Source organism: Carassius carassius, chromosome 23, assembly GCF_963082965.1.
Source record: "Carassius carassius chromosome 23, fCarCar2.1, whole genome shotgun sequence".
In the NCBI taxonomy this organism is placed as follows: domain Eukaryota; kingdom Metazoa; phylum Chordata; class Actinopteri; order Cypriniformes; family Cyprinidae; genus Carassius; species Carassius carassius.
In genome coordinates, this window is record NC_081777.1 from 30,766,973 (window position 1) to 30,791,855 (window position 24,883).

Consider the following 24,883-nt stretch of genomic DNA (forward strand, 5'->3'; position numbering starts at 1 on the left):
CATGTCCCCTTGACTAAAAACTGGAGGAAATTAAAGCTCAGCTCACCAGAGCATTGTCAATACTAGACGGATATCGAATTAGGGCTGTAGAAAAACCACAATCTGTGACACGTCACCTCATTAACTCAGACGTCTTATGTAAGAACACAGTTTACTGCAGGAATACAAGCCTTCACTAGAGCTGATCCGAGTCATTTGACATAATAGAAATGCATACAGCACATTACAGTACATAATAATATAAATCCAATAATAATTCAACTGAAAATAGTTAATAATAATAATAAATTCTCTATATAATATATTATATATAATATTTATTTGAATATTTATATGTACACTGTAAAAAAAAGAAGGTCAAATGTCCGTAAAATTAAAGTAAAATATTGGAGAATAAGGAGAAATCAGTACAATTTCTGTAAAACCGTAAATGAAAATTCCTGTAAAATATTTGTTTTTGCAGCTTATTTCAATTCATATTTTACTGGATTTTTTTTATGTTATTGATAAATTTGTGTGTGTGTGCGTGTGTGTGTTAATTTGCCTGATACATAGGCCTATATTCATATTAAAAAAAAAAACAATAAAAATTAATAACAGATTAATTTACAATTAAATATGTAATATGTGATATTCATATTAGTGCACTTCATTGTTATAATGTACTCCAAAAAGTACTTCATCTCATCTTGATGGGCACAAATAAAATAAAAAGGAAAACACTTAATTTTATGAAACGGTTCTTTTTAAATCAAATGAATATGCAACAGGTAGTTCCTCCATTACTAGACAGATATTTACCATCATGTCCCTAATTCCCGGTGAGGTTACAGTGCTCAGACTCAGAGGTGAAGAGCCCCTGTAGGTGGAGAGACAGACTGTGTTTGTAAGCACTCACCACCATCTTGTTCTTGGACACCCAGCAGTCGGCGGGGAAGTCCTGCAGCATGGGCACCAGGAACTGCAGGCATCCGTCCCAGTGACAGAGCAACAACATCATTCCAATCAAGTTGACGATTCGCACCATTGCGCTGGCCAGGTCGTAGGTCATATGAAATATCTGAACAGGGACAGAAGCAGAGATATGTTGGACACAAGCCGTCACACACTGGTCAATCTGAATGTCACTGACATTTGAAACAGGGCAGAGTATCACAGACTGCCTTAAAATGTGACACATATGACACCTGCAAATGCAGCTTTAAATACTTAGACATACAGTACACTTTTAATGAACTGAACTGAAAGGTTAATGAATGCACACATGAGTAAAACATAAAGAGTTTGCATAATAACTGCAATATATGTGACTTTATCCACACAGTCCTTATTTGGTATGGCAACATTTTAAAGCATTCAGTGGAAGCTAAATTAACATTTGCACTAGTAAAAACTGAAAACAAAACGTTAAAATCAAGGCTGGACTATATAGCTTCAATTACATATAGATTTCTATAATAAAATTTGGTAACATTTTATAATACATTTAATTTTTTTATTCGGAAATATTAGTTAACTATATCATGTTATGTTATGAATAATAAAGCATTAATTATTCTTAGTTATATATTATTAAAGTCAAAAGTTGTATCTGTTAATATATATATATTCAAATATTTCATTATACAAAATTAAAAATTACATAGTTTATAAAGGAAATATGATAACACACACACACACACACACACACACACACACACATATATATATAAATATATGTATATATATATATATATATATATATATAAAACATATGCAAATTATATAATGATAAATAATAATATATATTTTTAATAAATACAATTAGAAAATATATGTTAAATATATTAAAATCTAATAAACATAATATCTAAAATTATTATAAATAGAATAATCACAACAATAATAAAGAACATTCAAGAATATTTTTGAGATGATGCAAAATATTCATTTATCAGTTTTCTGAATGCAACAAATTGAACTGATTCATGGAAACGAATCAAACTTGCCAACTTTAAAATGGAAAAAGAATAAAAAAAAAACCCCATTCTGGAATCATTTTGTGTTTCCCTGAATTAAAATCTAATAATGAATCGCCTGAAGACTCCCTCCCTTAAGAGAGCACAGTCTACACTTGCTCTGCTTTAGTGTGTGTGTGTGTGTGTGTGTGTTAGAGACATGGCTACTTTCTGAATCACTAACAAGTTAAATAATTGAAAACAGGACAGAACAAGTCCAGGCTCCTTCCGTTCTGCCATGAGTGACAGAGAGAGAGAGGGAGAGAGAGAGAGAGAGAGCTGAAGAAAGTGAAAGGCTAATCCTAATGTGAAGTATCCTCTCGAGAAGCCGCCGGTCAGTTGGGTGTTAATGGCCTCTACAATTGAAAGCTACTTAATGTGAGTGAAGCCACAGCATGCACTGTTAACAGGTGCTTATTAAAAACCACTCGAGTTGCTTTAAAACACAGATTTTAAAAGCTTATGTGAGAGGAATATGTTCACATGATGCTATTGTTATTGAGTGATGAGAATAAAAAGCTCTGTAAATCAGTCTCTCTCTCTCTCGTCCAGTCAGATGGTGATTATTGCTGTTATGCTTGTCTTTAATAACTCTTTCCTCTGCCAGGACAGTGTAATGACAAACAGAGCATTACGCCGCTCTGGCTCGTTCTGAGCGCAGAGAAACAGCGTGAGCTCGGATTAAATAATTGGCTCTCTGTAACATTAACTAGCTGTAAAAGCATCTGAATTAATCATGCAGCGAATGTGTAAAAGTCACCCTCATTACTGACTGTCTGCCTTTACTGCTGTCCATTCACATCAATGACTCTTCTAGTCCTGAAACTCATCAAATTATGTCATCATTTATCCAGATATTGCTTATGGACACAAAACACACACACACACACACACACACAACACACACACACACACACACACACACACACACACACACACACACACACACACACACACACACACACACACACACACACACACTGTATATTCATATAAGCTCATAGGCTTTTGAACACAGCCAAAGTATTGTTTGCTCTCTCTCCTGTCTTTATACGCACTTGGACTCTAATAAAATAGCACGGTGAAATGAAAACAGACTGGAGTGCAATTAAAATGAGAAGTGCTCTGGGTAGATTGTGGAAATCCTCTCTAATATGGGCTTATTATAAAATCATTATTGTGAATCAGGGGAATGAAGACTAATGTGTCTTGTCTGAATGGCAAGAGATGAACCTATGAAAGTATAAATCACCAAAACTAGAGGCTTTCTGAATCTCTCTCTCTCTCACACACACACACACACACAAAAAACACACACACACACACACACACACACACGCACACACACACACACACACACAGAGTAATGGACATTGGGCCGCTCTGATTCTAATTGACATGAGACATGTTAACGATGACAGCTTCACGCAGCGACCAAACATCTCAGCGCTGATTGAAGAAGCTTATGAGAATTGAGAGAGACAGACAGAGAAACAAACAGAAAGACTCAAACCTAACAGATTGGACCAAAAGCTGCTGGTTTCAGCACATGAGCGATGGGAAAATTATTTAATGAATGACAGAAAATCTTACAGTTATCAAAGGAGACATCTGGTTCACAATTAATCTGAAGATCCAGAAGAGAAAAGAGACATTTTGTGAGAAGAAAAGTCTGTCTAATTCAGTTCCAAATAAACTGAGCCAAGGTGAAAGCGCAGACTCGATCGGTCAATAAGTTTATGTCCAGCGCAGTGAATGAAACACCAGACAACAGTAATCACTGATGAAGTAGCTTTCTCTGAGAAATACTGCCATGCTGTGTGTTAAATCACAACACTATCATCACAACCGAACCCTAAATCAAGTGTTTCGCAGTGTGTCTGCAGACCTAAACAAACCTAACAGAGGTGATAAACATCCAGTCAAAGTTGCATCCAGTCTAAGCCTAAGAAATAGTTATAATAATATTTATTAATTGAAAGCTATTTCATCTACTTTTAAACAAATAAATAAAACATAAATGCATTAATGTTATTAAAAATAAATAAGTTACAAAAAATTAAAATAAATAAATTAATAAATAACTAGTTAAAATATTTAAATGGCACATCACCTATTATTTAAAAAAATAAGTGGAATCAAATAAATTAAATTCATTTAATTAAAAGCCAACAAATAAATAACCCTACCAGAAGTCAGTTATAACAAATCTAAGCAATAATAATAATATTGATGACAATATTCATCCATCGGCAGGATTTTCACTAAAATATTTAGATATGTTTAGGATAAATTACAGTATACAAAAATAAAATACATAATTACATTAAAATAAATACAAAAAAAACTGATTAAAATAAACAAATTAAAATAAATTAAGTAAAATGTTTATGTTCACAATGGCACAACACCTACTATTTAAATAAATAAAAATAAAATAAATACAAACCAAAAAATATATATTGTTATACTTTTTTTTTCTTTCAACCAGGAAAATGTTTTTCTTGACTAATTAACATGCAATTAAACATACATGTAATGAGATCATGTGACCATAGCATAGTATTCTACTGTCTGAAATGCATTCTAACCAAACACGTTTTAACCAAATATCCAAGACTGGAGGGGAGTCTCTGAGAAAGATTATGGGGACGATACAGTCTCACATACATTAGTGTTCACATACTACATGTTACTGGTCATGCATATTCAATTTGCATACTGTGCATAGCAAACAAACTGAATCTTAGAGGAAATTAATCAGCATGGTAGCATACCTAGACACTGAGGGTTTTTGATTCTTTATTTACATGGTTTTAGAGCCCACCTGCTGTGTGAATATTTATATTACACAAGTCACATTTGCACGTTGGCCTTTTATGTTGCCAAACAGTCTTATGTACATCCTCTAACACGCTGTTAAACCCAGTTTCTGCCTCCTCCTGCAGACTTTATCTCTTGTATGTGTCAGGCGTGACGCCAAACCAGCCTAGAATGACTATATGTGTGTTTTTGATCTGCAGAACCTCATAAAACTCTGTGCAATACCGAACGCTATGCTTTCCATTTTGAACATCCAATCGCAGCAACACGAGCCATAAATCAGTACAATCCCAGATGCCGATATTAATAGAGAAGGACTCCCTGCCTTCGCTCAATAAACAAACACAGATGGTCCAGCTACCGAAGCTCCAAAAGGCCTTCGAAACGATCCCTCAAGCAAACTCAAGCCATTGAGAAGCACTCAGAGCCGCTCGGTTCACGCAGAGAGAGTGTTCAAGCTTCGCCGTTTGCATAATACAGGCCGAGTGAGTGGGGCTGCTTCAGCTCTTAAAAACATCCACTCCATTAAAACTCCCAGCGATGGCCCCAAAGGGCCCCTGGACCCTGAAAGCGAGGTTTGTTTGGATGGTCGTGTCAGTGAGAACATCTGCTGATCGCAGGAGTGACTCATTAAGCCTTCATATAAGTTTGATTTAATAACACGCTGACTAATAGCATTTACTCACAGGAGAGTCACTTCCTCCAGGAAGGTGGAGATCAGCATCTTCCAAACTTCTCAGAAGAAGATGTATTCAATGGGGAGATTTATCAAGGGGTTAGTTTTGTTTTTTGTCAATTAAAATTTTGTGTACATTATTGAAACGGAATGTAAAAAAATTGCGGCAGGATTACTACCAGTGTACAGGTGCTGGTCATATAATTAGAATATCATCAAAAAGTTGATTTATTTCACTAATTTCATTCAAAACGTTAAAGTATATTTTATTCATTCATTACACAAACTGATACAGTATATTTCAAATGTTTATTTCTTTTAATTTTGATGATTATAACTGACAACTAAGGAAAATCCCAAATTCAGTATCTTCAGAATAAAAAAGAAATGATTTTTAGAAACCTAAAAAGTATGAAAATGAAAAGTATGAGCATGTACAGCACTCAATACTTAGTTGGGGTTTTCTTTTGCCTGAATTATTGCAGCAATGTGGCGTGGCATGGAGTCGATCAGTCTGTGCGACTGCTCAGGTGTTATGAGAGCCCAGGTTGCTCTAACAGTGACCTTCAGCTCTTCTGCATTCTTGGGTCTGACATATCGCATCTTCCTCTTCACAATACCCCCTAGATTTTCTATGGGGTTAAGGTCAGCCGAGTTTGCTGGCCAATTAAGAACAGGGATACCATGGTCCTTTAACCAGCTACTGGTAGCTTTGGCACTGTGTGCAGGTGCCAAGTCCTGTTGGAAAATGAAATCTGCATCTCCATAAAGTTGGTCAGCAGCAGGAAGCATGAAGTGCTCTAAAACGTCCTGGTATACAGCTGCGTTGACCTTTGACCTCAGAAAACACAGTGGACCAACACCAGCAGATGACATAGCACCCCAAACCATCACTGACTGTGGAAACTACACTGGACCTCAAGCAACGTGGTTTGTGTGCCTCTCCTCTCTTCCTCCAGACTCTGGGACCCTGATATCCAAAGGAAATGCAAAATTGACTTTCATCAGAGAACATAACTGTGGACCACTCAGCAGCAGTCCAGTCCTTTTTGAAGCGAGAAGCTTCTGATGCTGTCTGTTGTTCAAGAGTGGCTTGACACCAGGAATGCGACAGCTGAAACCCATGTCTTGTATACGTCTGTGCATAGTGGTTCTTGAAGCACTGACTCCAGCTGCGGTCCAATCTTTGTGAATCTCCCCCTCATTTTTGAATGGGTTTTGTTTCACAATCCTCTTCAGGGTGCGGTTATCCCTATTGCTTGTACACTTTTTTCTACTGAATCTTTTCCTTCCCTTCGCCTCTCTATTAATGTGCTTGGACACAGAGCTCTGTGAACAGCCAGCCTCTTTTGCAATGACCTTTTGTTTCTTGCCCTCCTTGTGCAAGGTGTCAATGGTCGTCTTTTAGACAGCTGTCAAGTCAGCAGTCTTCCCCATGATTGTGTAGCCTACAGAGCTAGACTGAGAGACCATTTAAAGACTTTGCAGGTGATGTGAGTTAATTAGCTGATTAGAGTGTGGCACCAGGTGTCTTCAATATTGAACCTTTTCACAATATTCAAATTTTCTGAGATACTGAATTTGTGATTTTCCTTAGTTGTCAGTTATAATCATCAAAATTAAAAGAATTAAACATTTTAAATATATTAGTCTTTGTGTAATGAATGAATAGAATATACAAGTTTCAATTTTTGAATGGAATTAGTGAAATAAATCAACTTTTTAATAGTATTCTAATTATATGACCAACACCTGTACATTTAATATCACTACTGCATAAATAGGAGCTGGTCAATTTGCAGCATGCCGCTGTGGAAGAGCGCGTGACATGCTGTCGTGAGAATGAACACGGCTCGACTAAATGAGGCAGCAGCTGTGTTCGCCAGATTCACTTCTCACCGCGCACCTCTGAGACCCTGTTCACCCATTCACTGCTGATGCTGAGAGACGAACGCTTCTAATCAGCGCTTTAATCACCATCCAAACCCTTCCTCAGGAGGACCAGAGAAAATTACAGCCTAATGTTAGCTCTCTGCTTTGAAACATTCATTAATTGATACATGTAAGAGTCAACACTTCGATTTCTGCCAAAGCTTGCAGACTGGCTGGAAATGAGAGTAGTCACGAAACATATGCTGCTTCCAGCCTGTGATTTCTGCAAACAGAGAACAAACTGGATTCTATAAAAGCACAAATCAGATTGCTTCAGAATCTCAACCACTTCTGCAAGACCGCAATGAGCTCAAATGGAGAACAAGTTTCACAAATGCCTTAAACTGTGCTCATATTTGCAAACATAGCAAATCAAACGTCTGTAGTCAATCATTAGAGATCTCAGTATGAAGAGAACATGATATGAGCTGCTATCTGCTAATTTCACAGCATGCATTTCTTTTCTAATAATACATTTTAGATTGACTCTACACTAAAGATTGACTCACACATGATTAAGAACTGCAATGAAGCAATACCAAAATACAAAAAGTCATCATAGTCATCATGCTCACAGAAGCATTAGCCTATGTTTACATGTACATCAGTATTCAGAAAACAAAACCATTAACAAGACTTCCATTTTATGGAATTATTAAAAGAAATGTCAATAATAATAACGACAGTAATAATAATAATCAGCAAAATATTGCATTATTTGGCACAATTACTTTTTTTTTTACATTAATAATAACAATAATTTCTTTTTTCAACTCTTTAAATTTTTTATGCTTGTAGTGCTGTCGTCTGGCATTTTTGAAGGTCAGAAGTGTTCTAGTCCTAATTAAATTATTGTGAACATTACTATGTTTTTATTATTCAAAGAAATGTAGATCAATATATAACATAGTAACATTTTTATATTTTAGATTTATTCAAAGAATAGCACATAAATAATAATAATGACAATAATAACAATAATAATAATTATTATTATTATTAATTTTGTGGAAGTGTTGTCTGGCATGTTTGAAGTTCAGAAATGTTCAAATCGTAATTAAATTATTGTTTACATTATTATTTTTTTGAATTATCAATATTAATGTCCATGAATAATAATAATCATCATATTAATATTATTATTATTATGTTCAGATGTGTTTTAATGAAAATGATCTAAAATCTCATCTCAAATCTCTTAGAGAACAGGAAATGTGTAGATCAACATATTTATAACAGCAATGTCTGTAGGAAAATCCTGATGCCAGTATGCATATAAACATCACATTTTTCATAATGCATTGATGTGCATGTAAATTGACATCAAACTTGCATGTCTTGATATGCCAAGGGCAAATAATGATGGAAACTTTACTTTCAGTTTAACTGTTGCTTTAAATTATACATAACTGACAACTCTCTAGTGCTATGAAAGCAATAATATTTTCCTCTGGGTCACATTATTATCAGATATCAGCAGTTATGAGTGGGGAACATGGTAAAAACACTAAAAACATCCACTCACCTCCTCCCATTGATGAATGTAGCGTATGAGCCGCGAGAGCCGCAGCAGCCGCAGCAGACTGAGGATCTTGGTGAAGCGTACAATCCTCAGAGCGCGCGCCGTCTTGTAGAAATCCGAATCAATGCGTGTCTCCACAATTAGGAAGATGTAGTCCACGGGGATAGAGGAGATGAAGTCTACCACGAACCATGAGCGCAGATATTTGATCTTGATCTGCTGAGGGTCCAGAATGATCTCCGCGTTGTCCTCCTTCACAATTCCTGTACGGAAGTTTAGCACCAGGTCCATGAGAAAGAAGGTGTCTGAGACCACGTTGAAGACGATCCACGGCGGCGTGTGCTCGTCCTTGAAGAAGGTGATGCCCACGGGAATGATGATGAGATTTCCCACCATCAGGAGCAGCATGGTGAGATCCCAGTAAAACCTGGAGGAGAGTTACAGCCGGAAGTCAGTATGTTTACCAAAGTCACACTGAAAAACCACCACCAAAAAATTAGAATTTGCGGAAAATATCCCCAACCTCAGGTCATCCAAGATGTAGATGTGTTTGTTTCTGCATTAGATTTGGTGAAACTTAGCATTGAATTATTTGTTCCCCAGTGGATGCTCTGCAGTGAATGGGTGCCATCAGATTGAGAGTCCAAACAGCTGATAAAAACATCACAATAATCCACACCACTCCAGTCCATCAGTTAATGTCTTGTGAAGCCAAAAGCTGCATGTTTGTCAGAAACAAATCCTTCATTAAGACTCTTTTACCTTCAAACTGTTGTTTCTGGCTAAAATACGTAATACTGTATTTACATAATCCATAACAAGGTTTGCTTCAGTGGAAGAGTCCATCTCATGTTGTCTCTCACATCAAAATCCACACACATATTTGTTTAGAGCCGTTTTGACTTTTAACAGAGCTTGATCTGTGCACATCACTCTCTCACAAGAGAAATTATTATTATGGATTATGGAAGCAATGGTTTGAAGTTAAAAACATCTTAATGATAGATTTGTTTCTTATAAACACACACCTTTTGGCTACACAAGACATAAACTGATGGACTGATGGAGTGCTGTGGATTATTGTGATGTTTTTATCAGCTGTTTGGACTCTCATTCTGACGGCACCCATTCACTGCAGAGCATTCATTGCTGAGCAAGTGATAGAATGCTACATTTCTCCAAATCTGATGAAGAAACAACCTTTAAAGAACATCACCAAAAACCTTAAATCAGCCAATGCTCGCAAATATTCACACTGCAGTTTTTTCTGGACATAAAACACACATGCATGTAGTCTTTTAATTACAAACATGCATCAAAGCATATATGAATAAAATAAAGTATTATGACAACAAACATGTCTGAGGTCAGCTAAGCCGGTTTATCTGGTGACCAGGTTAAGAACAGATTATGACCGGTTGAGAAGATTTAATTTCTTGTTAGCAGTATAAAGTATGTTTTGGATGCTTTCATGCTGGTTTTAGCATTTTCAAACTGGTTTACATGCAACAACACCATCTTGACCTGTTAGGGTAGTTTAAACTCTTTTTTGTTTAATGTAAAATGACATAAGAAAAGAAAAATGAAAATGAGGTTTGTGCTTAAAACAAGAAAAATATTGCCAATGGGTTCAGAAGAAAAAAATATTCAAATGGAAAAAAAAGAGTTTATTTTTCTGATACCACTGGCAAATATTTGTTCTTGTTTTAAGTATAAACCTCACTTGACTTTGATAAATTACTCCTAAAACAAAACTTCTAATGTTATGTAATTAAGCATCTTTTTGCAGAGTAACAGACCAGGATTGGCTATTCAAAAATCCGTAAAGGACAAACTTTGTAGCATTAAAAGTTGCCAAAAAGTGCTGTTACGGATCACTCGGGAAGCTGAGGAGTAACAGATAAAGGTGTTTATTAGAACAGACACAAGCAGAGGAGCAGGTGGTGAGGGATGAGTGAATGGATGGATCCGTGCAGGCTGGGTGAAGACGTCTTGGAGTGAAGGTGAACCAAACACACGCACAAGGGGAATCTGGGTCTTCAAAGAATCGCTGGAGAAAGGTAAGTAGAAGAGGAGTAAGTCCTTAGGGTAAGCATACAGGAATGCCCTTGTCGCGAACATGACCGGACAATGACTGAGTGCGTGTGTGGTTTTTATGGTGCTGAGGTGATTGGATGGTGATGCGGATCAGGTGGATGTGATTTAGAATTTCCGGTGAGGGTGTGCGTCGTGATTGCGTGGAGGTGGAACCTTGCGTGTTTGTAACAAGTGCATCATCTATTCAGAGATACAGAATCAGCAGCATATAAATTCATATCCAGAGATTTCATGAGCTGACATTAATCATATAAAACATTGAAAATGAACACAAAGCATAATTATTCAGAATGCAAATGCATGCACACACCTTTGTGACTAAGGAAATTATTTTCGACAATAAATTCAAATTCTGTTCACTGAGGATTCAGCTTATGAATCGCAAGCGGTATGCACTTGAGATTTCAGCTATAAATTATGTTCAGAAATTCATGACGCTGAATTCCTCACCAATCTCCACGGTAAACACAGGAGTTTAATGCATGCAGCACGACCTCTACCATCCTCAGGAGCGTCAACATGCGTGTGTGTTAAGTTATAAATTGCACTCTTGGCCCAGTTGGTAATTGAATCTAGATTGGCTCTGTTGTTGGGTGATATATCCTCATGGCTCTATAGACTGCACAGAGAAGGAAGGTCAGCGTTTTGAACGTCTGGTTCTGGTTGATTTATACCCACCCAAGTTTAGGAAGCCCCTAAAAATCCATTGTCAGTGTGAAAGCCAATTTAAAGCAGCCCGGGCAACGTAAGCGAAAGCGGTTAGATTTGCTTGTTTTTGTGGAGATTTTAACTAAATTCAAACACCCACGTTCATTATTGTTTATTTACTGTTTCAGAAACATTTGGCTATTTGTGGATGAATCACTGCATCCTGAATAAACACTAATTACAGTGGAATTTCACATACAAACACAGCTGTCTGTAATGCCTGAGCTGTGATGGATTATAACACACACACACACACACACACACACGAAAAAAACTGACAGTAATTGGAATTCTCCAAAGTAGGGAGGGGATCCGGCGATTCAGATCGCTGTCAGGGTATGTGTTGTATTTAGTGAGACGTTTCTGACACTGTTCGCTTCAGCTGAGGTTTAAAACTCAGGAGAATGTCACACACATCAGAGGAACGGCACATTCAACGCTGACAACACTTGTTCTTCAACCTCAGTATTCCCCAGCACACACACACTAGCTAATGCATAATCCACATTACCCATTTTCTGCCTGTCCGCTTGTGTCTCTGGTCATTATGACAGCTTTAATTGGGTAATCTGGACATGATGAAGGGTTGAAATCCAGATATTTACGAACAAAGCAGCCATAGAGTTAATAAGGTCACTGTTATTTGTTTCTTTATTGTATGTGATAAGTGTTTTTCTTGTTAAAGGTTTTGTGCGCTTCCGCATTCTGTCATTATGAAAGCATGTTTCTAAGACGAAATAAAAAAGAAAAGTCTGAAATGAGGCATATGAACTTGAAATAAAGAGAAAAAAAGTTAGAATTGACAGATATAAATTCAATAAATTCAGAATTGTGAGTTGAAAAAAAGTCAGAATTCTGAGTTTACATATTTTTTTCCTCCTCTGAATCGTGGTTTTAAAATTATATATTTACATCTTGCAACTCTGAGAAAAGAAACCAGTTTTTGTTTCAGCGGCATCCATAGAAAAAACTCCTAGATGAGAGATGAGATTAAATGGAGAGCAAATGGACACACTTCTCAGGTGTTTATCCTGAGACAAAGACCACAGGTGTCTCAAACTGTACTCATATTTGCAAATAAATTTGAAAGTGCAGTCAAACATCAAATATCTCAATATGAACTCAATATAATAAGAAAATAATACGAACTGCTATCAACACTTGTAGATTTGTTTCTCCTAATGAATATTAAAAGTAAAATTAGATTCTTAAATTATACATAATTAATGACTCCATTAAAGAAACAGCTCACCCAAAATACAGTATAACAATTATATCATTGTATTTAGTGTTGTTACTAAAACTAAAACTATTAAATATTTTTTGATAAAGGTGAAATAAAAAATAAATATTGTATTAAAATACTTAAACTTAAAAAAAAAACTTAAATGAAAAATGAATTAGAAATGTTTAAATACCAAAATGTATACATTTGATAAATTGTAAATATAACAATTCAGGCTTAAGCATTACATTTACATTACATTTATTAATTTAGTAGACGCTTTTATCCAAAGCGACTTACAGATGAGGACAGTGGAAGCAATCAAAAACAACAAAAAGAGCAATGATATAAGTGCTATAACAAGTCTCAGTTAGGTTAACACAGTACACATAGCATGGGATTTTAAATAATATAATAAATAAAAAGAAAACAGATAGAATAATAATAATAAAAAGAATAGAGCAAGCTAGTGTTAGAGGTATTTACACATACACACACACACACACATACATACAATTGCATAATAAATAAAAGAAAATAGAATACAAAAAGATTAGAAAGGTAGTTAGATTTTTTTTAAAGAATAGAAGAATAGTGAGTGCTAGAGTTAGAGGGTCAAATAAAGATGGAAGAGATGTGTTTTAAGCCGATTCTTAAAGATGGCTAAGGACTCAGCTGCTCGGATTGAGTTGTGCAGGTCATTCCACCAGGAGGAACATTTAATTTAAAATCCGTAAAAGTGACTTTGTGCTTCTTTGGGATGGCACAATCAAGCGATGTTCACTTGCAGAACGCAAGCTTCTAGAGGGCACATAAGTCTGAAGTAACAAATTTAGGTAAATGGGTGCAGAGCCAGTGATAGTTTTGTAGGCAAACATCAATGCCTTGAATTTTATGCGAGCAGCTATTGGAAGCCAGTGCAAATTGATAAACAGAGGTGTGACGTGTATTCTTTTTGGCTCATTAAAAATTAATCTTGCTGCCGCGTCCTGAATTAATTGTAATGGTTTGATGGAACTGGCTGGAAGACCTGCCAAGAGGGCATTGCAATAGTCCAGCCTGGACAGAACAAGAGCTTGAACAAGGAGTTGTGCAGAATGATCCGAAAGAAAGGGCTTGATTTTCTTGATGTTGAATAAAGCAAATCTGCAGGATCGGACAGTTTTAGCAATGTGATCTGAGAAAGTCAGCTGATCATCAATCATAACTCCAAGGCTTCTAGCTGTTTTTGAAGGAGTTATGGTTGATGTGCCTAACTTGATGGTGAAATTGTGATGAAACGATGGGTTTGCTGGAATCACAAGCAGTTCTGTCTTGGCAAGGTTGAGTTGAAGGTGATGGTCCATCATCCAGGAAGACATGTCTGTTAGACAAGCTGAGATGCAAATAGCTACCGTAGGATCATCAGGATGGAATGAGAGGTAGAGTTGAGTGTCATCAGCATAGCAGTGGTATGAAAAGCCATGTTTCTGAATGACAGAACCTAAAGATGCCATGTAGACAGAGAAGAGAAGTGGTCCAAGAACTGAGCCCTGAGGCACCCCAGTAGTTAGATGTTGTGACTTGGACACCTCACCTCTCCAAGATACTTTGAAGGACCTATCTGATAGGTAAGACTCAAACCTTTGAAGTGTGGTTCCTGAGATGCCTTTTGCCAGTAGGGTTGTTAGGAGGATCTGGTAGTTAACCGTGTCGAAAGCAGCAGACAGATCAAGCAGGATAGGTACTGAAGATTTGGATTCTGCTCTTGCCAGTCTTAGAGCTTTTTTATTTTTATTTTATATTATTTAAAATCCCATGCTACGTGTACTGTGTTAACCTAACTGAGACTTGTTATAGCACTTATATATCATAGCTCTTTTTGTTGTTTTTGATTGCTTCCACTGTCCTCATCTGTAAGTCGCTTTGGATAAAAGTGTCTGCTAAATGAATAAATGTAAATGTAAATGTAACAACTGAAAGCAAGGCAGTCTCAGTTGAATGTCCACTTCTGAAGCCAGATTGGTTGCTGTCAAGGAGGTTGTTGTGTGTGAGAAATGTAGAGACTTGGTTGAACACAGCTCGTTCAAGTGTTTTTGCAATGAAAGCAAGAAGGGAAACTGGTCTGTAGTTCTCTAAAAGAGATGGGTTGAGGGTGGGTTTCTCAAGTAAGCAGAAATTTAACCACCACCAGCTGCATAAGATACAAATGTGCAAAGCTTTTCCAGTTGTTTTACAACTTAACCTAGCTTTTTTAAGACATCAGACAAATAAGGAGGTTAAACAGCAGAAATGTAATGAAAGCACTCATGAATTCTCCGATGCATTATTTTGATCTATTAAATAATCTAAGATTTCTTGTGCATGTATGTGAGTGTTGTGATGGAGAACATTTCACCCTGAGCAGGCAGAGATCTGGTCTGTTTTACTATGGAAAGAAACCCTAACATGGAGAGACACTGCTCTATAAACACCGAGTGTGTGTGTGTGTGTGTGTGTGTGTACGTGTGTGCATTTAACAGTCAATCTCATGTTCCGAGACAGAAATAGACTCCATCAAGTATATACAGTGCTTCCTCTCTCTAGGCACAAAGCGTTTCTCTGACGTTAGACTATGAATTCCCCACACATCCAGAGAGAAGAAGAAAACAAGAGAGGGAAGGCAACATACGACAGGAGGAACAGAGACAAAGACACAGAGAGGGCTCAAGTGAATCTCACAAACCTGTCAAGAACAAGCCTGCATTTCAACACAATCAAGAGGAAAGAAATAAGAAATTATATTTTTCAAAGGAGTTTGTACTTTGCCACTAGCAGCACCAAACTAAATTGGGGAAAAAATAAGTTTTTAAACAGGTATCTTGGTATATTCGTGCTTGCAATATACCAAGTATCTTTCCAACAAATGACTTTATTTTTTATTTTATTTTTTTAGCCAACAAATGACTGATTTTCTCAAAATCAAACGCATTCACGAATTTATTTGACTTTAAACTTTTTGTAATTGTATTAATATTGTCATGTATTTATATATTATGGTAGTATTTATTTTATTGAATTTGTTTATGATGACTGAAATTATATACACACGTGGTGGTCAGAATTGTTGGAACCCTTGGTAAAAATGATCAAAAAAAGGTATAAAAAAATAAAAACGAATTGATAATCATTTTGATCTTTTATAAAAAAAAAAGACAAAATATAATCAAATTTTTCATTTGGGAATAATAATTAAAATGGGGGGAAATATAATTATGAAATAAAGGTTTTTTTCTCATATAAAAATATACTTTATTTTATGCAAAATATAATTTCTTATTTTGTGAGGTGATGTGACCTCTCTGTTTTTTCTGAGATTCAACTGTTTAGTCTTGGAAAAGCTGAAAGTTGCTTAAAATGTGAAGAAGGACAGAACAGCAGCTGGATGGAGAGAATATCCATTAAGAGAAAAAGAAAAGGAGAAATGTCCACACACACACACACACACACCTGAGATGCTCCTCCATGACATTTTGCTCATCTACAGAGAGAGTCCTGTTTCCCTAAGAGGACGTCCATGACATGTTTTCACCTTCTGAGTGCCTCCAGCTACAAGATAACCCATGCAGCCTCTCTCTCTCTCTCTCTCTCTCTGACACACACACACACACACACACACACTGTAGCAGGCTGTCATCATGGAAAAACACACAGGAGTCATGGATGCACAAGAGGGTAGAATAAATGAAGAATGAATACGTGAGAGAATGTGTTGTTTTATCAGCCTTCACTGTGTATAATAGTACTTTTGCATAACATGAGAAAACCACAAGATGCTACAAGATGCTGATGCAAAATAAATATTTACAGACTTATACAGTTAGTTATATTTCCCCAATGAACATTTATTCCATTAATTCCACCTCATTCCTTCAACCACACACAACGCCCTAGCAGCCACATAGCAATCTCCTAACAATCACACACAACACCCTGCAACCACAGCAATGCTCTAAACTGCTGATGACATCCTAGTAGATAGCAATGTCATAGAAACCACTCCCAACAGCCTAGCAACCACACAACAATGCTCTAATGCAAAGGTCTCAGGTGTATGTAGTGTTGATGTTGTAGTCTCTGACGGCATGAGTGAAGCAGCTCATTTATGAACATGAATTCTAAGCAGCTCCTCCTGAATAATGCAGGTTTCTTGCTCTCGCTATGTGTTTGTTTGTGAGACGGCTGTTTGTTTTTGAGGTGGCTGTTGGCTCACTAGTTTGTTGTTTGTTCAAAGAATCCCTCTCAGAAGTGGGGAAGTGCCATCTGGCCACACACACTCATGATACATTAACGCAAGAGAGAGTGAGAGCGCGGATGTTAGATCATGTTGTATTAGACAGCTGCAGTATAACATGCCGGTCTGAATTAGTCTTTTTCTTGCACCCTGTCCAACTCACTGAGATTCAACTCTTATAGGAGACCCTGAATATTTTGGCCAAATCTGTGTGTGTGTGTGTGTGTGCTAGTGTTGCCACAATACTGGAATTTCTAACTTTGATTTTAACTGATCAAACATGAAGACAATAAACACATGACTGCAACAATATATGGTTTATCTGCGTTCTTCAAGCCATCTCATGTATTTTCATAAGAATTTACAAGTTGATTTGTAATTAAATGCTAATTGACAAAGTGTGTATTACAGTACAATACTACAAAATAATACATTTTTGGCCCTGTTCTATAATTAGAAGCCACATCAGTCAACAAAAGGAAGTTATTTCAAACATTCAACTGATCTTATGAAGTGGATTCGAAGTAAAAATTATTTATTTTTTTATATGTATTTTGTTGAACAACAGGTTTATAAATGCTTGATCATGATTTTACATTTTGCTAGTTTGTTTTAACATTTGCTAGCACGATTAAGTATGTTGATAGCATGATTTAACAAGTTGCTAACATAAATTAGAATGTTGTTAGCATAATTTAGAGTATTCACAAAATATACAAAATGTCTTACAGTAGCATATCATATTTTACACTGCAAACATGATTTAACATGTTGCTCAAGCGTTTTAACACTTTAACACGAGTTAACATGTTGCTAGTAGCTATATGTTAGAATGTAGCTAGCATGATTTAACACATAGCTAGCATGATTTAAAATGTTGATAGTATGATTTACTATGTTGCTAACATGAATTAGCATGTTGCTAGTATGATTTAACATTTTATAACATTGCTGACATTTATTATTTTGCTAACATGACTAGCATATTGCTAACATAAATTAGTATGTTGCTAGCATGATTTAGAATGTTCACAATATACCTCACAGAAGGGAAATCCCTTATAAGGACAAAGGCATCCAGTTATCGCTGTAACTGAATATAAAGAAGATAGAAATGCTTTAACTGATAAAACATGAAGACAATAAACACACGACTGCAACAATTTATGTTTTATCTGCGGTCTTCAAGCCATCTTGTATTTTCATAAGAATTTACAAGTCGATTTGTAAAGAAATGCTAATCGTCAAAGCATTTATTGCAGTAGAATACTAAAAAATAGTAAATTTTTGGCCTCGTTCTATGATTAGAAGCCACATAAGTCAACTCCTTTTGTTGATTGATTTGACTTCTAATCATATAGAAGTAGGCCAAAAATTTATTATTTTTAAGTTATTTCAAAAACTCAACTAATCTTATAAAGTGAGTTTGATGTAAAATATGTTTTTAAATATGTATTTTCTTGAACAACAGGTTTATAAATGCTTCTAATGACACTTTGGTGTGCGTGAACTCGCTGTCAGAGAGAAGAGAGAGAAAGCGCAGCTGGTATTGGTGTATCAATACTGTGAACAAAAAAAGAGTACTGAATCCATTTTAGATATTTTGAGTATAAAAATATTTTTTATTTTTTACAACATTATGGACTCGGCTCATAGCAATCATAAATGAGAGCTCCTCAGATAAATCAGAAAGGTTTTTTTTTTTTTTTTTTTTTTTTTTTACCCTCTCTGACCATTACAATTAAATGAGCTTTTTTTTGCTGCAGCTTTAAGAACATGCTTTACATGTGACAACATTTTATTATTTTTCATGCATTTAAATGAGGATGGGAAAAATCATGGATTTTTCCAGTTCATTTTTAGGTAGGAGAAGTCATGACAACACAAAAGCAAGTATTTAGGATCACAAACAGTTTACAAACATGGAAAGGGACGTGTGATTCCTTGTTTGCTGGATTCCTTTCTGCTATCTGTATATTCTCTCCATCAGCACAGGGGACCAAAGGACGCCAGCTACACTGTACAAACACACTTCAGCAGATAAACAGAGCACAGAACACAGATAGTTGTCTGTCAGCAGAAAGCTAATGTTCTCAGCTTTACACTTAACCCCACTGAGGAACCAAGTACACACTTCAGAACAACTCACCACTGCCTCAAAACATCTATGGATCTATGGAAAATGCTGCACATTAACAAGAGAAGTTGCATTTAAAGAAATTATCAAGGAAGAAATAGGTTCCAAAACACCATGAAAACGGCATAAATGGCCAAAAAAAGTCATTATAACTATACTTATTCTAAGTCTTATGAAGTGAGCTGTTTATGAGGATCAGAACTAAATGAGTCATTATGAAGTTGAAATCTGATGCTACAACTAGTTTTACTCACTCCTGCGCAAATACATTTTACATACAGAGTGGTCGACAGGTATATAGCCAAGACCGATATATCGGCCGATACTTGTCATTTTTCAAATATCGGCAACGGCCGATAAGCTTTTCTGCTTGGCCGATGTGTTAGAGGTTAAAAGTTAGAGGATTTTTATTTTGACATGTAGCGCTTGAGCGCGCACAGTGCTCACACTGTCTCTCTTGTAAAAAATCATATTGGTTTTATATCGGCTATCGGCCCTCCTGCTTTCCAAGATATCAGCATCATCAGTCAAAAAAACAAATATCGGTCGACCACTAATACAGACCACTAAAATTACAGACAAAAACATGTTAGATAAGAAAATAATAATACAATATAATAATACATATCCTACACTATACATTTTTTTGTATTTAGTTTTATACTTTGTCTATTTTTAAATAAAATAAACATAAACATATATATTATGTAAATATGCACATATACACTATATATTTACATACAAATACACACTATATATAGTTCATATAAATATATATTTGCTCTATCTCTACAGGTGTGTTGTGCACATGTGGCATTCTCCGTGTCAGTGTAATGAATTAAAGTGATGGTATAGTGTGGTGGTAAGCACTAAAACAGGCTTTTATAATCGTTTACTTTGGCCGTTGCATAACTAAAGAACAAAGTATGATTCTCAGAGTATTATTTTCAAAGAACAGTCACCAGTACACACTTAATCTCTCACTTTCTCTATCTCACTCTTTTAGGATCTCTGGTTATCTGAGCTTGAGTGTATTTATGTTTCTATCACAGATATCAGCCGCTGAGTGTGACAGACAGAGCGAAGAGAAACACCACAGCACCAGTGAGTGTATCTGAGAAAGATTATCTTTAAACTAGACAAATGTGAACTGGTAAAGAGGGTATTTCAGTGTGTATGTGATAAAGTGAGAGGGATAGTGTAAGTGGAAGCTGTCTACCATCACCTAATGAGAAGGTAACCAACATACAGGCTATAATACCAGCACTATTTTGTGCTGCACGCACACACAAACACTCGCCATCACCTTCTGCTTGGACGCAAACCATTATCCCTCAACAGCATGAGATGTTATCAGCAAATGGAGAGAGCAGAATGAAAGCTGCTCAATCCCTTATATCCAAACTGATCCTGAGAAAGAGAGACCTGAGGGGTTGTGTAAAAGGAAACAAAGAGAGAAACAGAGCAAAAGAAAAATAGAGAGAAAATTGGCAAGATCAAAAATATACACAAACTCATGGCAAACCCAACATGACAATTGTATGGGATTTATATGTCATCTTTAGCACCCCCTACGGCAACACTGGGAATTGCAGTGCTGACATTCATTGCTCATTTTAAAAATGCAAAGGCACATTAAAACTTTTGCTTGCTTTACTTAGAGCACAGAGAATGTTTCAGGCCTAAAAGAAAAAAAGAAAAAAATCATGGTTGAAATCATTCTTAAAGGAGCCGATCACCCAAAGATGAAAATTTGCAGAAAATGTCCTCAACCTGAGGCCATGTAGATGTGTTTGTTTCTTCATCAGATTTGGAGAAATGTAGCACTGCATCACTTACTCAGAATGAAAGTCCAAACAACTGATTTAAAACATCATTATAATCTACAAGTAATCCACTCCAGTCTACCAATTAATGTCTTGTGAAGCCAAAAGAAACAAATACATCATCGTTTTCACTAAAGGAAGCATTATTATGGATTAAGGGCTCATATTTTAGCTGGAAACAAGTTAAAAACGTATTGATGATGGATTTGTTTCTTACAACAAACAGCTTTTGTCTTCTCCAGATGTTAAATGATGGACTGGAGTCGTGGATTATTGTGATGTTTTTATCAGCTGTTTGGACTCTCATTCTGACGGCACCCATTTACTGCAGAGGATCCAGTGCTGAGCAAGTGATGGAATCTTCTCAAAATCTAATAAAGAATCACACTCATCTACATCTTGGACAACCTGAGGGTGAGCATATTTCTAGCAAATTTCCATTTTTGGGTGAACTCTTCTTCTGAGAACATAAAGACAGCCAGACCTCAGAATAAAATTTCCTTTAGGCCACACACACTGTGAAGAAAAAAGGCATTGAGATGTGTATGTGTGTGTGTTTGCATGTGTGTGCAAGCTCCATCTTGCTACTGTCTTGTCATACCCGGCTCTTAACCTAGTCTGAAATACATAGAAGATCCAGCAACAAGCTCAACACAGCGATCAGAGAGGCACTTACCCTTCCACATGACCTACACGCACACACACACACACACACACACACACTTTATTCTTAGTACAGTGTGCAGTTGATTCAGGCTGTGAGTAAGTGAGCGAGACGCCGCTTAGCCATCTTATCTGCTCATGTCTGAACTTTGAGAGCGGCCGTCAATCATCTTTCTATTGAGCCTTTAAGCAAACGATCTCCAAAACACTGCAAATGACAAATAAATGATCGACACATGTGATTTCCATATGAATGTTTGTCATGAGAATTAAATGAACTCACAGAGACTCAGGCTTTTGAGGGAAATGACATCGATGCTTCAATAAAAACCCATTTAAGATCTCTGCACACATCAAAACCGGATGAAAATGCCTGAAACCTGAAGGATGTGTTTGATCTAAAAAGGAAATCACAATTCTGTCATCATTTGTAGTGTGTTGTTCACCTCTTCATGGTATTTAATGATGTATTATTTGATGAAAATGTGTGTTTGTGTTTGAGTTACATTTAATATGCAGACTAACAGCTGTTATAGTCACAGCACAACATTAAAAAGCTAAAACTATTAAAAATAATTTTAATTCACTGAAATATGGCTATAATAATATAAAATAAAATAAAATAAAATGTAATTTTACATGGAAAACTTCAAATAAAAAAAATGAAAATGAAAAGCTGGATAGAAATACTTAAAAAAAATTTTTTTTTTACTATAATACTATAATAACACACTAAACATATATCATTTTCAAATAAATATATTCAGTATTATAAATATAATTAAAATAGATCTGCTTTACACTAATATATCTAAACATCATATGAACTTCAGAGGCAAATTTCAATAATAACAGCGATTTAGCTACTCCACTTATTACAACAATTTAGCTACTCCACTTATTACAACAAACTTCAGCAGCATCAAACTTCAAAAACTAATTTATTTTCGATCAGGTTTTTGATAATCTCTCCTATCGCCCCGCCCTCTGTCCGTCATTGGTAAAACAGACAGTTAGTCCCGCCTCAAACTCACACCATTGGTTGAGTCAGATGTTGGCATGTCAGAGGACTCAAACAAACAGAGAACGCATTTAAACAAACAGCAGCTTACTAATAACTGTCTATCAGCATTACGCTGGGATGGTAGAAAGTATAACACAAAGTCACTTTAACACAAAGTGTTTGCACGATCAGTGAAATGAAAAAAGCAAATGCACTTCAAAGGACACAGTCCTCAAACACAGTTGGCATGTTTCCCATTCGCTAACCTCTCTGTAAGTGAGCCTAGGTCACCGCGCCAGCATTATTTCAATCACTCTGTGGCTCCATCCCTCCCCTCCGTCTCTTATCGTCCCATCAGCAGTGCATCCCTATCCCTCCATTAAATAAATTGTGTTGTAATAATCCGCTGCACTGCATGCTCCTGATATTGGTGGCCTTTTTTATTACCCCACTTTCAGTCCATCCAGGACACTTGATAATTCCCCTCTTTACCTTCACCGAATTAGAGCACCAGGAGTCGGTCACTCTTTTAGTAGTTTATGTACATTTTTACATTAAAGACATTCTTTTTTAAGAATGAAATTTGTTAAGAATGAACTCCTTTATAATGAACAGTGCCTTATTTAACAAAAACACAGACATTAAATGGCCAACAATGTCTGTCTAAAGCATCTGTTCATAAGCCAGAAATAGAATATAACAACAACAACAACAAAAATGAAAAACACAAAAGCAACTTCCATCATGAGATGGTTTGGATCATAATGTAAAACTCACATTCATTATTTTAGAAGAAGATTAAGAAACAAAAACAGAAGAAGAGGATGAAGAAGACAAAATAAATGAAGAAGAATAGAAAAGAAGGAGCAGAATAAGCAGAACGTGATGATGAAGAAAGCAAAAATAAAAAAGCAAAACAGGATGAAAGAATAAACTAAAGTAGAAGAGAAGAGAAAAGAAGAAAAGGGTGATGAAGAAGAACAAAGAAGATGAAGGATGAAGAAGCAGACAAACTGTAAAAATAAAAAGCAGAAGAAAAAAAGCAGAAAGGGAAAAGAAAAGGGTAATAAATAAGAAGAACGATGAAAAAAAAGATGAAAAAGAATTTTAAAAAAGCTGAAGAAGAAAATAAACAGAACAAGGAAGATGCAGATCAAGTGAAGAAAAAAACGAAGCAGCAGAAGAGAGAAGAAGCAGGATGAAGAAGAACGAGCAGAAGCAGACGAGAAATGAAGGACAAAAGAAAATGAAGAATGGAAAAGTAGAATAAGCTGATTCAGAAAAAGCAGATGAAGGAAAAAAAGAGAAAGCAGAAGAAGAGAAAATAAGAAGCAGAAGGATGAAGAAGCAGTAAGATAAAGCTAGAATAATGAAGATGATGATTAAGGATGAAGATGAAGAAGATGAAGAAAGAATGAAGATTGAAAAGATGGATGATAAGAAGAAAAGGATGAAAAACAAGTATATATAATCAGAATGATGCATCCACATGATAATAAAGATAATATGATTTGACCTCATTCCATGAGACACAAAAAAGGTCCACTATGATGTTACTCCAAGACAACATGACGTGTTCAGCTTCCACACTGCATTCAGCATATACTTCTATATTCATATTAAATTATAGAGTAATGTTGCAGGCCAGCCAAATGAATAACTTGTTTCTAGTGAAGTGAACTTCTACAGATTTCTCGGCTCATTCACAAATAAATCATGTGTGGGACACGAGCGCCAACCTGCAAGACCCAAACAAATCAATAGAGAAACACAGCCAACAATCAAGTGCAATCAAAACCCGGGGAGAGGATCAGACACTGTCATTTGAGCAGTGAGTCGAGTGTGTGTGTGTGTGTGTGTGTGTGTATTGTAATAATCATCCAGTGCAAACCCTTCAACTTCTACACCAATTACTCCTGTCCTACAAATCATTTAAACCAGCATCTGTCTCCTCACACTGAAATTCATATATTTATCAATTCTCTGAGTCAACCTAAATATTATGGATGGCTTTTATCAACA

At 36.0% G+C, this 24,883-nt stretch overlaps 2 protein-coding genes across 2 annotated transcripts in view; both read right to left on the reverse strand.

Moving 5' to 3' along the window:
* The window catches only part of aamdc (adipogenesis associated, Mth938 domain containing), a 407,769-nt gene that overhangs the window by 150,793 nt on the left and 232,093 nt on the right, over nt 1-24,883 (reverse strand). The gene's annotated exons all lie outside the window — the stretch shown is intronic.
* LOC132101996 (potassium/sodium hyperpolarization-activated cyclic nucleotide-gated channel 1-like) overlaps nt 1-24,883 on the reverse strand; it is a 72,086-nt gene that overhangs the window by 38,940 nt on the left and 8,263 nt on the right. The window contains exons 2-3 of the mRNA XM_059507209.1: nt 8,954-9,377; nt 899-1,060 (exon numbers count right to left, since the gene is read on the reverse strand). Coding sequence (XP_059363192.1) covers nt 899-1,060; nt 8,954-9,377 — 586 coding nt within the window. The remainder of the gene's footprint in view (nt 1-898; nt 1,061-8,953; nt 9,378-24,883) is intronic.